General features: G+C 57.8%; 1 protein-coding gene across 1 annotated transcript; it reads right to left on the bottom strand.

Annotated features, from left to right (window-relative positions):
- Positions 1–504: 504 nt before the first annotated feature.
- On the bottom strand, positions 505–11,133 carry PCDH12 (protocadherin 12). Its single transcript, XM_030957753.1, has 4 exons — positions 8,081–11,133; positions 7,461–7,555; positions 6,156–6,343; positions 505–1,429 (listed from the first exon to the last, which is right to left on the bottom strand). The coding sequence occupies exons 1-4, from the start codon at positions 10,982–10,984 to the stop codon at positions 1,065–1,067; spliced, it is 3,552 nt and encodes a 1,183-aa protein (XP_030813613.1). The 5' UTR covers positions 10,985–11,133; the 3' UTR covers positions 505–1,064.
- Between the last annotated feature and the right edge of the window lie 4,745 nt (positions 11,134–15,878).

Here is a 15,878-nt window from a genome sequence, read left to right as displayed (position 1 = left end):
ACTGCTGCATGAGCCCATGGGTCAGCACCACCCTTCCCTTCTCCAGGAGTGCAGACACAAACACCTCTGTGCTTCTTCCTTTGTCACCAATACCTTGGTTTCCCCACCCATGCTATTATCCCAAAACTGTCTTACAGCTCCCAGACTGACAGATCAAAGTGAAAACCCATAAAAAGGGTGAAGCTTGTGACTGAATATTTCAAAACAGTGTTTTCACACTTCCTTTTTCCCAGGTTACCTTTGGCAGACTCCAGCCATCTGGTGTCTGCTTTTGGATAAGGACTGTGCTCCAAAATCCAATGGCCTCAAAGGAGAGAACAGAATAGAATGGAATCATTAAGGCTGGAAAAGACCTCTGAGAACATCAAGTCCAACCCGTGATTGATCCTCACCTTGTCACCCAGCTCAGAGCACTGAGTGCCACATCAAGTCCTCATGGAGAAGGAAGTGGTGGGCACTTGGAGCAGCCATACGAAAGATGCCAGGGCTGATTTTGGGGGCTTTTAAAAAATGCCAACTTCCCAGTGGCAGAACCACAGAAGCTGGAAGGACCTGTGGGAGACAACAGGCTCATCTCCCCTTCCCCAGCTGCCACTTCAGGCTTTCTGCACATGTATTATGTCAGCTCCACTGCTGACAGAGAGGGTAGTGTTAGAAAAAAACAGTTTTATTTAAATAACTGAAACCCTGGAGCCCAGCTGCAGCAGTGTCCGTGACAGGTACTTTCACAGTCTGTGATCACATGGATGTATCTCACTGTGCTGTGGTTGTTCTCACAACCCCCTTGCCTGGGCCTGTCCTGGGAGGAAAGGCCCTCCTGCTGCTGGGTGGGATGGGAGGCTGGCAGAGCACTGGGAGAGCAGGGTGGGAGAGGAGGAAGGCAAGGACAGGCAGCTGGAGGGGAACTAAAGGTGAAATCAGTTGTGGAGAAATTCGATGGGGCAAGGCAAAGGAAGGAGTACACCTGTCTAGGCATGGGTCATACAGTGACCCTGCTGGGGCTGGGGATAGGGCTGGGCACCCCAATCTCTGACTGTTCTCTCCCTGCCACAGCCACCGAGCTGCTACAGCCCTGGAGCAGCGTCCCCCAGGCCGAGGCTGTGCCCGCGAGCCGAGAGCTGCCGCAGCAGCCCCGCGCCCGCCTCGCTGTGCACCTGCACCTTCTGGGACAGGATCATCTCAAACAGGGTGCTCATCTCCGACAGGAAGGTGCTGGCCAGCCTCGTCCCACTGCCACCAGGGTCAGCCCCAGCACCTTTGCCAAAGGTCTCAAAGGTCCTCGGTTTCTCCTGCCTTGCAGCTTCCTCATCCTCGGGGGAGCACGGCGAGTCGGGGCAGAAGACGTTGTCCTTGTAGCTGCTGGTGAGGGGCAGGGACAGCCGGGCCACCCACTCTGGGTCTGCAGCTGTCAGCCTCTTGAGGGCCAGCTCTGGGGAGGGACAGCACAGCAGAGAAGAGGGGGGAAAATAGATTGATAAACATATTGATAAATGAAAATATCTAAAATCAGCTGAGAGGCATGATTGAAAACAGATCACCGGTGACACCATGCAAACCAGCAGCTTAAAAAAGCCACAATAGAACTGATTTGAAACCACTGGGGGTTTTGTTTTGTTTTTAATATAATAATATAATATATAATAGCCATTTTAATATAATAGCCATTAGAATCGCTGTGCATTCTCATTTGTTGCAGTCTCAATTGGCACTTCACTAAATTGTTAGTAAAGCCTGAGATAGGGAGGGTTCAGGACTGGCTGAAGGGGGGCAGACAATGCAAAGCTTTCCAGGAGGAAGTGTTGGACACAAAGATAGTGGACTTCCCTTCAGGGTCACTCCAGGGTGGGAATTTGCTGCTAAGGAGGCAGATTGAGACCGAAAAGAAATGGGTTACTGTGAAAACAATAACACCAGAATTAAATTCTGGATTATAAAATGCACAGCTGGATGGTTGGAGACTGGGACTGAACAATTGAGCTCTAAAGTAGTTGTTCCTCGATTGGAAACAGCTGAGGAGCAGGGGGAGCCTGGGCTGGGGGCTGGAGCAGGCTCGTTAGTGCAGCAGTAATTTGATTGTGGCCCACAATGGGCAACTGGAATCACACAGAGGACTCAGGGTATTCCCTGCTGGCAGGGAGGCACAGCCAGGGTGGATTGTTACTGGGTCTGATTAGGGGAATTACACACAAATCTGATTATCCATGTGTGGGAGAGGGAGCTGAAACCACACCAGCAAGGAAAACTCTGGAGATGAAACCAGGAGTGATCCGGGCTGACACAATGGAGACCCCAAGAGCTGGGGGTTGCTGCTCCTAAGGAAGCAAGTGCTCTCCAGGGATCTGACTGCAACCTGTCATTACTTTGAGGAGATATGCGCCAGCAGAGGAAATCTTTATGCTTAAAATAGTGCTGGCAAGAGAAGAAGTGATTATAGATGTCCATGAATAAACATCTCCTGGAAAATAAAGGAAGGACCCCATAGCAAGGAGAGCCTGGAATAGCCTCCTCGTCAGACAGCAGGAAGGGGAACAGGGATTCTTGTTTTTTGAGGTAGCTGGTAAACAAGAGTCCGTGCTGTGGTGCACAGAGGCTGCATTCCAGCCCTTCATTGTTCCTTCCCAAAGCAAATCCCAGAACCTCAGGGGAGTTCAGAGCAACCAGCCAGTTTAGGGAAGGTGTTGGGAGCAGCAAAACCTCACTGGTAACAAAACCCAGCAGTCCCGGGGTGGCAAGAACTGGTGTCACTCGAGTAATAATAATTGTGTGGCTCTGACTAAAAAGTGGCATCTGAAAGGAGGGTCCCCATTCCAATGCTCTTATCCGGCTAATTCCAGAGGGTGGTCAATACCCTGCCACAGCTGGGAGCTGGGATCTGCAGTCAGTGACTGAGACAAGGCTCCTCCCTCAGCCAGCCAAGCAATTGCTCCTTCTTCTCTGGAAAACAACTGCCCTGGCATGGGCTGGGGGAGTGAGCTGGGACTCCAGCCTGGTAAGGAGAGAAGGGCAGGTACATCCCTTAGATTTTTGTTTCAGCTGGAGCCCAAAAATTCTTTTGTGTTGCTTCACATCCAGGGTTTCTTTCTGCAGTCTCAGTACTTGAGTTGCAGTGATTGTTCCTTGAGACATCACCCAAGTGTGCTGCAGGTTTTGCTGTAAAATATGCAGTTTTTCTCCTCCCAGTCTGCAAGAAGCCACCTCATTCCCTGAATATTTGGCTGCCTCAGGTCTGGAGCAGGGCAGAACTGGTCTGCTCTCTGCAGGGAGAGCTGGGCTGATGGTCCCATGGCCATGAAAACCTCATAATTAGGTATGTTTAATTTGACCAATAACTCTTTACTGCCTTGTTTTAATGGTGTTTGGGGAGCAGGGGTTGTTTTTATCATCCATAAAGTTCTATCTCTCATCTGCTGCTGGGAGTGCTGTGCTGGGCTGCTGGGGGATCAGAGCTAACAGACGGTGCTGCGAGTTCATCCCACAACATCAACAATCCCAGAGCTGCCCGGGATTGCAGTTCCCCCGCTGGGAACAGCACAAAGGCCCAGCCAGCCTCAGCCAGCTGTTAGGATGCTCCTGAGCACCAGCAGTGCTTCCTTCCTCCCTCTCAGGATGCAAGTCCACGGCTCTGTTTGTGTCTGGGAGAGGAGGAAGGAGCCCGGCAGCTCCGGCGGCTGCGCTCGGCCGCCTGTGCAGGCAGCTCTGGGCTCCTGGGGCAGCTCTGGGCTCCTGGGGAAGGTGTGGCAGGTCTGGAACAGATCAGCCTCTAGGCATGGCCAGCAGGAATCCACACAGCCTCAGCATTCCCTGCTGGCATGGAGCAGGCTGCCCAGGGAAGTGGTGGAATCATCATCCCGGGAATGGGGAGGTGGCACTGGGGACAAGGGTCACTGGTGGACATGGCAGTGCTGGGGAACAATGGTCTGGGAGGGCTTTTCCAGCCCTAATGATCCTATGGAATTCCAGGACTTTGGCCAAAAGGATGATTGTCCTGTCAGATCCAAGGATCATGGGAGATGGCACTTCATGGATCAGCCTCACCATAGCTCTGATTTTCTACCCTGGTGTGGGCAGGACTGGATCCAGAGCTGCTGGGCAGCTCCCCCAGTCCCTTTTTCTGGGATTAGGGCATGTCAGTGCACCTGGGATGGAGCTGGGCTCCTCTTTGCTCCCTGCTCTTGGCTGCAGGACCTCCGAATCCAAGGAAACTTTTAGGTCTCAGCCTTTCCTTTGTTTGCTCCTTACTGGAATAAAAGAGCAGGGAGGCAAAGGGGAGAAGCAGCAGGTTCTGCCTCAAAGGAAGAGCACAAATGCCCAGCTCTGGAATTCAAACCACCCCAGCAGCAAAGCTCAATGAGTTTCTCTTCTGTGGAGGAGCACAGAGGCTCCACAATGAAATTTCTGCTACAGGACATGAGTCAGCCCAACTCTTTCAAATTGAAATGCCAAGAGAGGAGATTTTTAGAACAAATCAATAAAAGGAACATGTAGAAAATGTCAGGCCCAGATGGTATTCACCCCGGAGTGCCAGAGGAACTCAGTTATGAAATTGCCTGGTTTATTAGCTGCTGTTCATTAACTACTGCTTCAAATGAATGCAGGATCAGAGGGAGGGGAGGTGACAGGAGTTTTTAAGTATGTGAAGGTGAACCCAGCCCAGGCAGATTCAGAGAAATCCTGTGCAAGGCTCAGCAGAGAGAGCCATGGAGCTGCTGCTCCCAGAGGAACCACCTGACATTGTCACATGGGGAATTGTGTTCTGGAAACTTGGAAGGGCTGCATGGAGAGTCCTGGATTACTTTGGACAAGGGTCTGGAGTGCCAGTACAAGGGAATGGCTTCCCAGAGCCAGAGGGCAGGGCTGGATGGGATATTGGGAGGGAATTGTTCCCTGGGAGCGTGGGCAGGCCCTGGCACCGGGTGCCCAGAGCAGCTGGGGCTGCCCCTGGATCCCTGGAAGTGTCTGAGGCCAGGTTGGACAGTGGGGCTTGGAGCAGCCTGGGACAGTGGGAGGTGTCCCTGCCATGGCAGGGGATGGAATGGGATGGGCTTTAAGGTCCCTTCCAACTCCAACCATTCCAGAATTCAATTCTGTGAAGGCAGAGGTCACCTGAGCTGATGGAACAGCACCAGCCAGGCTTGCAGGGACCTGAGCTGTGCCTGAATTTACAGCCAGGTTCTGTAGGGACTAATATGTGTTAAAAGCTGGGAAGTGAGGGTAGGAATAATTAATCTTCCTCACCAAGGGAGGTCATTAGCAGAGTCCCAGAGTATCTGCTCAACACAGTGATAAATGATATGGCAAGGGGACAATGTTGGTGTTGACTCCACTAAAACACCCAAAAGCAGAGGGTTGCTGAAGGACCTGATAATGCTGACTGCCATGAGCAAAATGTGGCTGGTGAATTTCTGTGTCACCAACTGTCAGATAATTGTCACAGGGAACAACAACCTGTCATGTGTTCATGGCTCTCCCTCCGTGCAGAGGAGGGATTTGGGAGCCACAACAAACAGGGCTCAGCGTGGAGCTTGGGCAGGACAAGAATGAGGAACACACCAGAAAACCTCCTTGTACCCCCAGAGGATCCTAAACACTGCACAACAATTCTGGTCACACATCTCAAAAAAGATAAAATTAGCAGCAGGTTGGTCACCGGAGATGAAGAGGAAGGAGGACCCAGTGGGGCTCTGAGGGTAGATAACATCTTGAAGGGTTTCACAAGGACAAGTGTCCACCTTTCTCACTCTGCACAGACCAGGAGACCATGAATGGAGGGCTCAGGCCAGCATGGGAAGCAGCTCACCAGCTGCAATGTGCAACTGGCCTTCACCCCTCAGCAATGACAAGAGGGCAAGTTCACACATCACTAAACCCTAAACCTCAGCAGACACGTCCATGGGAGGGAAGAGCAGCCATAAACACATGGAAATATCCAATGTGAAGCTCACCAAGTCCCTTGGCCTGCTACCAAAAGCCTGGGATGGCCCAGACATGCTGCCCCAAGCACTGCCCCTGCCAGAGCCACTCTGGGAGGTGCGATGTGCCCTGGCTGCTGCAGGCCAGCAGGACCTCCTGGATGGGGTTAGTGTGGGTTACCCGAGGAGATCCCACTCCTGGAGCCCCCCCAGCCCCAGCCTGTCCCAGCAGCGAGGTGACCTCACCTGCCTGTGGCTCCAGGAGGGTCTCCAGCTCCTCTCCCACGAGCTGCTGCACGGAGAGCTCGACGGCGCTGTCGCAGTCGCGGTCCCCGGCCTCGCTCTCGCCGTGCCCGCTGTCCTTGGTGCTCAGGCAGTCCGTGTCCAGCCCTGTGTCCAGCCCCGTGTCCAGCCCCATGTCCAGCCCTGCAGCCCTGCCAGGGGTCACAACACCCAGGTCACTTCATCCCCAATGAGCCCTTGGAAGGGTCTCTATCTCCCCAAAATGTCCCAGAGAGGGGCTCTGGGCACCCTCCCCGTGCACCACTCACAGAACCAAAGGCATTTTGAGTGCCCATCAGTTAATGAGGTGTGGGGGGTTGCTCCACATTTCTTGCCTGAAAGGGTTTTTATCCTTCTGCAGCAAGATCAGAGAACCACTGAAGGGTTGGAAAGGACCTTAAAGCCCATCTCATTCCACCCCCTGCCATGGGCAGGGACACCCTCCATAATCCCAGGTTGCTCCAAGCCCCACCCAACCTGGTCTGGAACACTTCCAGGGATCTAGGGGCATTTCCTGAGCAAACAGGGACCTGCTGGCTCCTCTCCATTAATTCAGAGGAGCTTTCCCCTGCAGGGCCAGGTGAGGAGCACCCCAGATACCCTGGAGCTGCTCTCCTTCCCTCTCCATCCTCTGCAGCTGCAGGTGAGAAAGGTGGAGAAAGCTGTGTCTGCCCATGGCCTGGCCAGGCGGGGACAGGGGGACGTGGCAAGGCAGTGATGAAGACTCAGCATCCTCAGGAGTGTGCACCCAGAGCACACAGCATAATTTAATGGGAACACCATGAAGTTTGGAGATATCTTTGGCACACAGCTGGGATATCTCAGTGCCTCCAGCCTTGCTGCAGTTCCTCACTGATCTGCCCCCTGGCACAGGGTCAGGTGTCCCAAACTCACATTGACAGGGACTAAGAAAGTGTCCAGAGCCATGAGAACACTCATCTTTGTGCTGCTGCCTCCAGAGCTGGACCCCTCTGTGCTCCTGAGCACCCAGAACCATCGGAGTTCTTGGCAAGGGATGGTTCATGGCCATGGAAGAGCTCAGGTGAGTATGGAGGGACCTGCCAAAGGTACCTCAGGAAGGAGGCAAAGAGCACCTGGATACCACTGGGAGCCAGGACCAGAGGAGCACAACCTGCCCCCGAAGGGAGAACCTTCAAACTCAGGAGATGAGGCTTTTCTTTGTGTGTCTGCCCTCGGAGCTTTTTGCTTGGTGGGGCTGGGGCAGGGGAAGGGGGCGTGGGGAAGGGAAGTGCTGGGAGCCAGCCTTACCTGCTGCCGTTCTTGGCCGTGTACTTGTTTCCCCTGTAGTTTGTTTTAGGCTGGAACTGGCCCTGGTGCAGCAGCGAGAGCAGCTGGGAGATTTGCTGCAAGGCAGGAAAAGCCTGTTGAGCCTCGGGCTGGCCACTCAAGCTGCTTCCTGCCAGGACGTCCCTCCGAGCCCCCCGGCCTTTTTATAGCGTTTCCTCCTCCTGCAGATGGCTTAGCATCCCCACACCGGGGGGACAAACAAGCGCTGGGCAGCCCACCTGGGCCCGAGCTTCCCCTGCAGCCCTCCTGCTGCTCCCTGTCCCTGGGATTGTCCCCTTGTCACACCCTGGGACAGCCCCGCTCCCGCCTGTCCTGCTGGGGTGACCCTGCTGGGTGGGGGGGTGTTCATCCTGCCCAGGCCTGGGGAAGAGACCTCAAGCACTGCCCCGGCCAGAGCCACTCTGGGAGGTGCGATGTGCCGTGGCTGCTACAGGCCAGCAGGACCTCCTGGATGGCGTTAGTGTGTGTTACCTAGCAAAGACCCTCAGGCTGCACATTCCCACCGCGCCAGGGTGGGCACAGCCCCGGCAAGGGAGGGCTGGGGGTGCCCACACGCCGGGAACGCCCGGAGCGGCTCCTACCTGCACTGGGGGCGACTCCATGGCGAACTCCCCGGTCGAGCTCTGCTCCGCCAGGGCCACCAGCGACAGCCGGACCAGGCTCCTGAGGATCTGCTGGTGGGGCTGGGGCTGCCCGGGTCCCCCCGCACCCACGGGCTGCTCGGCTGGCACTCGGAGCTCTCCCATGGGTGGCTTCACCAAGCTCTTGCCGTGCGGCGGTGCCTCCGCGGGGCCCGCAGCCTCCCTCACGGCCTGTTTGGCTCTGTGGGGCGGGCAGGGCCGGCGCTGCAGGACGGGCAGCTCCAAGGTTCCCTGCTGCTCCTCCGAGCCCTTTTGTGTCCTCTGATTCCTCAGCGTCCTGTAGAGAGTGGGGGTGAGGTGCAGGGGAGCCTGCGGGGACCCCCCGGCCGCAGGGGTGCCTGTGCCAGGCTGCTCCTCCTGGCAGGCCCGGAGGGGCTCGGGCTCCCGGGGGCGGCCCCGGAGCAGCGGCACCAGGTGGATGTCGGCCTTCTGGATCTGCCTGTGCGGCTTCTTGAGCTGCTGCTGCCTGCGGGCGTCCTCCGCCTCCCGGCAGTTGTAGGCCATGCCGTCCTTCTTGTCCTTCTTGCGCAGGGACAGGGTCAGCGCCAGCAGCAGCACGCAGCCGCCCAGCAGAGCGGCCAGGCAGATGAGCAGCAGCACGGAGAGGCTGGGCCAGCCGGGATCCCGCGCTGACATCTTGGAGAAGGCCCCGTGCCGCCGGAACAGCAAGCGGAGCCGGGCCAGGGTGTGCAGGGGGGTGTCCCCCTGGTCACTCACCCGCACCAGCAGCTCCCGCTGGCTGCCGGCCAGGCTGCTGGCATTGCTGGCGTTGAGGGACACCTGCCCCAGGAGCGGGTCCAGGATGAAGAGCCCAGCATCATCCCCACCCACCAGATCATACCGGAGAGCCCCGTTGGTGCCGGAGTCCACATCCCGGGCCACGATGGTGAAGAGGAAGGGGTTGGCAGGGCAAGACACAAGTGTGGAATTGGTCATTGCTGCAGCCCCCTGGGTGCTCCCATTCCCAGGGACCACCCAGCAGCACCCGGTGTCCACATTGATCAGGACAGAGAGCGTGGCCACCCCTCCCACCAACGCTGGTGTGGTGATTATGGGTGCGTTGTCGTTCCGGTCGAGCACAGCCAGCCTGATGGAGATGTTGGATGCCAGCTTGGGATGCCCTCCATCCTCTGCTGTCACCAGGAACTCTAGGCTCCTCACCTGCTCATAATCAAAAGCTCGGAGGGCAAAAATGTCTCCAGTGATGGGGTCAACTGAGACCAGCCCCAAAGCAGAGGGGTCCAGGATCCTGTAGGTGACTTTCCCGTTGGAGCCCAGGTCAGGGTCAGTGGCACGGACAGTGAGCAGGAAGGCAGGTGCTTCACCATTCTCAGCAACAGCAGCCTCGTAGGCGACCTTCTCAAAGGCTGGGGCATTGTCATTGACGTCGCTGATGCAGATGGTGAGGTGTTTCAGCACGGCCAGGGACAGGTCCCCCATGTCCCGCACCACCAGCGTCAGGTTGTACTCGGCGCGCCGCTCGCGGTCCAGCGAGGCGCTGGTCAGCAGCGCGAAGCTGTGGCTGTTTGTCCTCTTCAGCCTGAAGTGCTCGTAGCCCTGGCTGAGGGAGCAGAGCACCTGCCCATTGCTTCCTGAGTCAGGGTCACTGGCTGTCACCAGGGCCACAAAGCTGTCCTTGGGGAGGGCCTCGGACAGCACGGGCTCCCGCGTGGCCCAGGTGACGTGGACATCGGGAGCATTGTCATTGACATCCAGGACCTTGATCAGGACCTTGCAGTGTGCCGGGATGGGGTTGGCGCCCAGGTCCCGTGCCTGCACGTCCAGCTCGTAGGCGTGGGTCTCCTCATAGTCCAGAGGGAGCCTCAGGAGGATGCTGCCCGTGCGGGCGTCGATGCTGAAGGTGCTCAGCACCTCGGGGGGCGCGTGCCTGCTCAGGCTGTACTCGATCTCCCCATTGGGACCCTGGTCGGGGTCAGTGGCCGTGACGGTCACGAGGAGGGTCCCAGGCTGGGCGTCCTCCCAAACCTCCACTGTCAGGGAGCTCTCTGCAAACACGGGGCTGTTGTCATTGGAGTCAAGGACAATAACTTTAATCAAAGCAGTACCTGATTTTGGTGGCTCCCCATGATCAGTGGCTGTCAGCACAAGGTCAAAGGAGGAGTGCAGCTCCCGGTCCACCTCCTTAACCACGACGAGCTCCGCGTGCCTCGTCCCATCGGAGCTGGAGACGACCTCCAGAGCAAAGTGCTCACTGGGGGAGAGGGCATAGGAGCAGCGGGCGTTGGGGCCAGCGTCAGCATCCAGGGCTCGATCCAGCGGGATCCGTGTCCGCAGGGATGCGCTCTCCGAGATCTCCAGCTCCAGCTCGGGCGTGGGGAACCGCGGTGCGTTGTCGTTGATGTCCATCACCTGAACCTCCACATGGATCAGGGCCGGGTTCTGGGCGGCCAGCACGTCGAAGGACACCCAGCAGGGATCACTGTGGCGGCACAGCTGCTCCCTGTCCACCCGCCCAGCCGTGCTGAGCACCCCATCCCCGCTGCCCACGTGCAGCGGGAACCTCCCGGGGGTCTCCATCAGCTGGAAGGTCTCGGCCGCCTCGCCGCTCTCGCCGCCCTCGAAGTGCTCGGCCAGGCTCCCTATGACAGTTCCCGGGGGCACCTCCTCCAGCACCCGGTACTGCACCGTGAACGTGGCCACCTCCTGGGCATCGGCGCTCAGGAACAGGTACCACCACCAGAGCGCCGGCAGCCGCAGCGCCGAGCGGCTCAGCCCCAGCACGCTGCTGGCAGAGCCCCCGCGGCCCCGCCGCGCTGCCATGGGCTGTCCCGCCGGCCACCGCATCCCCGGAGAGTCTTCAGGGCCACCGCAGGGCCTCGGCATCCTCTCCCATCTCCGAGGGCCGTGGGCTCCAGACAGAGCTTGGAAAGGAGGGGAAATCACAAGCAGGGCTGGCGGCTGTCCCCCGCGCTGCCATCACCGGGGCTCCCCGGGCTGGGACAGCCCGGAGCGGAGGGACCGTCCCCGGAGCAGCCACGGGCCGGCTGGCCGGGCTGGGGATGGAGCGGCAGACATCCTATGGAAACCCCACCTACAGGAAAAGGGAGGACCGGGCTGGTACAATGCCGGGGCGGGGTGGGGGCTCGTGGCAGCGAGAGGGTGTGGAAGTGCCCTCCGATCCCAGCCTGGGGGGACTGTCACCGCTGTCACCTGCAGAGCACACTGCCCAGAAGGTGGGATTCCTGCAGGCCCTGACCCACCACAAACCTCTTGTGCTTCAGGGAGAGGTGATGGACTCCTGCACTGACTCAAAGCCTTGTTCTCCACACTTCTACATCTCAGACTTTGACACATTCTTATTTTGCCTAAATCCAAGTGCAATCCCTGCTCCTTGCTCTGCCTTTGGAGGGCGATGAGCCCAAGTCACCTTTCCCAGTACAAAGGTGATGATGTCACCAGTTCCAGCTGGACACACCAAAATGAGCTGATGAATCAGCAGGAGCGTGGCCACACCAAACACAGCCGAGAGGGCACAAGGGAAGGAGGGAGGCGCTGGCAGACACAGCCTGTGTCCGTTCAGGCCTCTCCCCATCCCTGCATCCGGCTGTCCTGGCTGCTCACTCTCCTGGCACGTGCTCCATCCCAGCTTGGCTCAGCACTGATTTCCCTGGCGTCACTCCTGCACCATCAAATCCCTTCTTGGCCTTATTTCAGCACCTCACCCTGAGCCCCCACCTTCAGGCTGCCCAGCTGTTGCACCGGTATCACCACAGCTGGCCAGCTGTGCACACACAGGTAGCACAGCCTGAAGGTGTTCCATGTATTCCTCCTGAGCCTGCAGAGCCCCCAGACCTCAGGCTGGGTTTGCTTTGGTCTCGAGGTGACAGAAGGCATTCAGGACAGGGAAAGTCATGTGGAACTTTCCTCGGCTGTTATGGAGCATCCGCAAGGTGTGGTTGGAGCCCCACCAGCCACAGCATCTTTGTGTCTCCACACCTTCCAGGCAGCCTCCAGCAACCTTTGGCATCCTGTGCCCACCTCGCCCTCTCCTTCTGCTTTTCCAGCCTTGATGGGCACCCCTGTCCCCCCCAGCCTATATTCAGCTCCCCTCACCACACTGGATTTCCCAGGTGAGGCTCCACTGTCATCACTTTTCTTCGCCATGGTGAATTTTGGTGCCCCAAAGAACAGCAAAGCCAAATCCACCCCAGTGCCACGAGCTGTGCCCTCAGCACAGCGGGAGGAAGGGACGGTGCTGCGGGGGGTGGCCGAGCCCGGTGCTATTCCTGGGCTCGGCCCCAGCTCCAGGTGACCTTTGCCAAGTCATTTCCCTGCTTTGTGCTCGCGCTTCCTCCTGCGCAGCCCGGGGCTCTCCCGGAGGGATGATCCCGCCTGATCCCCCCCCGCTCCCGCTGCCCACGGAGCTCCGGCTGGAGAAGCGGATGTCTCACAGCCCGTGCCCGATTTTGGGAGGGGAGGTGGGAAGGCCACTTCCTTCTGCTGGGACTGTTATCCCTCCACCTCGCGGTTTTTTTATGCTTTTCCTTTTCAGGGATGGAGCGGAACAGAAGAAGCACGCTGGAGCATCACAAGGGAAAGGAAATAAATATGACACCCCAGGACTGTGAGAGTTCCCCGAGGGGCCCTGCCTGGGGTTTCCTTGCCCCATCACCCCCCAATCCCACTGCAGAACCAGCCACTCTCCCCCAGTGCCCCGTGTTTAACCCATCACTGACACCACAGGAGGTGATTTCCCCTGACTCCAGCGCCCACCTGCCAGACCCCACTTGATGCCATCCCCACCCCTCAGCTGGGAGGATTCCAAACCTCCAAACCGCTCATTTTTCTCCCCAAAGACAGGGACCAGGTGGGATTTGAGTACCAGTTTGTTCAGGGAAAGGCTGGGAGGAGAAGTTACTGTCACCAGGCTGTGAGCCCTCTGAGCACTGTCCCCAGCCTGGCTGTACAGATCCCAGCACTGGTGACATGTCTGGCCTGCCCAGGAGGAGCAGGAGGAGCTCCTGCATGAATTATTGATGATTCTTCAGGAATAAACCCCTACAGACCAGGCCTGTGACCCTCAGCCAGCAGAACATTCCCAGCTGGCAGGAGGATGCTGCAAAAGCACGGCTGAGCTGCAAATCAGTGCCGTGGAGGGAGATGGACAGAAAGCTGCAAGAAAATAGGAAAGAAAAACGGGGTCGAGCTGAGACTTGCCAGAAGCACAGACAGGGAAATGAGATCTGGTGCTAAAAACAAAACGTGTCTCCTCCTGTTTCCTGTTCACACCCCAGCAGGCTCCCGACGTGCTTCAGGACCTCCGTGGCCACTGTGATGGCTACAAACACAAAAATCCTCCTCTAAGGTTTAGACTGCACCTGAACCCTTTCATTTAAAGCTCAGGAAGAGCCTCAGCTACACTGAATTCTTACAGCACTTCATACATTGACTGTGTGCAATGCTTCCTTCAGCTCCTGCCTGACGCTGTCAGGAATGGCTGGAAATGCCATTTTCAGGAGTGCCAACGTGGCTCTCTGCTCAGCTGCTCTCCAGGCTCCAGAGCAGGGCACGGGCACACCCTGAGCTCCCAGGGGTGCAGAGCTGTGCTGGAGGCACCGCTCTCCCTGTCCATCACCTGGCAGAGAGCAGCACCACCAGGTTATTTCAAGCTCCGCTGCACAGCTGGAGATCTTCAAACTTTGTCATTTTGGGCTGACACGGTGCTAGCCTGGGACCAGGAGCTGTGCCATAACACAGCAGGGAGCAGAGGGCAGCTCAAAATGAGAGTGAAGAGGCTTTTTCACATCTAATAATTTTCTCTGATGAAGACAGGCTGAGAGCTGGGGATGTTCGCCTGGACAAGAGGAGGCTCCAGGCAGACTTTGAAGCCCCTTCCAGTGCCCAAGGCCTCCAGAGCTCCAGGAGGGTTTGGGCACCTCTCCCAGGGATGCCCAGGGTGGGATTATTGGGGTGTCTGTGCAGGGCCAGGAGCTGGACTGGATGATCCTTGTGGGCCCCTTCCAACTGTGGCTATTCCATGATTCCATGAATTTTCAGCCCTTCAGAGACAGCCTTTGCTCCTCTAGAAATGTCACTCCCTTTTCAGTGGGCCAGCAATCCCTCCCTGAGCATGAGGTGCGTGAGGAGCAGCTGCACAAGGGAGCCCAGAACCTTCCCCATCCCCAGCTGCGTGCAGGAGGGACCTGGGAGGCTCCCGGGAGCCCTTTCTCAGGAGGAAGGATGTGATTCCCCCTCTCACTCCAGGCACGGAGCTCTGCAGGAGGTGCAGGGACCTTCCCTCGGTGTGGCCCGGCTCTCCCTGAGCTCATCTCTGTACAAGCAGCAGGTGACCTCGGCTGAAGGTGACACCGGCTGGAAGTGACACCGGCTGAAGGTGACCTCAGCTGGAGGTGACACCGGCTGGAGGTGACACCGGCTGAAGGTGACACCGGCTGGAGGTGACCCCGGCTGAAGGTGACACCGGCTGAAGGCGACACTGGCTGGAGGTGACCTCAGCTGGAGGTGACACCGGCTGGAGGTGACACCGGCTGGAGGTGACCTCCCCGTGCCACCCGCTCCAGCCGGGGCAGGGCTGCTCATCCTCCCCCTCCATCACCAACCAGCCGGGGGTCCCTGCGGGCTCCTGCAGCGCTGCCTGCCCGGGGCTCCCGGTGCCTGCCGAGGCCGGGGCGGGCCGGGGAAGGCGCAGCCCCGGCGGTGCCTGCGCTGTGCAGTTGGATCGCTCCACCACGAGAGCCCACTGCTGCTCCGCGCTGGGCTCCGCCGCTGTCCCCGCCTGTCCCCGGCGCCGCCCGAGGGGCTGGGGGTGCTGAGCCCCCCAAACTCTCCCCACAGCGGGGCTGCGATCACCCTTCCCCCGGCGGTCCCGGGGGGCTCCGCCGCCCCCAGCCCTGCAGGGAGGCTTGGGCGATGCTGCAGCTGCCTCCCCTCCATCCTCAGCGGGAGCTCTGGGTGCCTCCGTTTGGCACGGGTTTCGGGTGCTTCCCTCCGTTTCACAGAATTTTAGGGTGTTTCCCCCGGTTTTGCAGTTTCAGGGTGTTTCCCTCGCTTTCACACGATTTTAGGGCGTTTCCCTGGGTTTTACACGGTTTTAGGCAGCACTGCAGCATCACAGCAGAGTCTCCCCCAAACCCCACTGTACCCCCACTAAACCCTCCTCTGGGGGGGTTATAGAGGCGCCTCCCCTCCTGCAGGGCAACACCTTAATTAGGGGGGAAATAAAAGGGGGTGCGGGCGATCCCTGGTGAGGACGGAGTTAATTATGGATGTAGCAGCTCCTGAAAGCTTCCCCCGGCAAAAACCTGGTTTTGAGCAAAGCAGCTCATGCCTGCCGGGCTCTAGGAACTGCCCTGCACCGAGGGGACGATAAGGAGAGTTATTGTTGCTCCGTGCTCATAAAAGAATTATTATTAAGGAGGGGAAGAAAGTTGTAAGTGAAGTAAATTGGGCCAGGCTGGGTGTTTGAATAGACAGGAATAATGGTATGGTAATGTCATGCACGGCTCTGCTGCTCCAGGACCCTGACGTGTTTTATAAAGCCCGGTGCTACAAAAAGCAATTCTGTGAGCAGAGAGAGGGAGAGCTGGCCAAAGAGAAACGAGGAGAAGCTGTAAAAATGATGTTTTATTGTGTGGGAGAAAGCAATGAGTTGAGATCTAACCCTTGATGTCCTTCTGGAGGAGAAAGCTGGCAGCATATTGTCACTCGCTTGTATGATTTAATTTGCTATTCTAAGTCTTACAGTAATTTCTTTCCT

This window comes from Camarhynchus parvulus, chromosome 13, assembly GCF_901933205.1.
Source record: "Camarhynchus parvulus chromosome 13, STF_HiC, whole genome shotgun sequence".
NCBI lineage: Eukaryota > Metazoa > Chordata > Aves > Passeriformes > Thraupidae > Camarhynchus > Camarhynchus parvulus.
The sequence above is the reverse complement of the archived record's forward strand: the minus strand, read 5'-3'. Positions and strand labels throughout refer to the sequence as shown.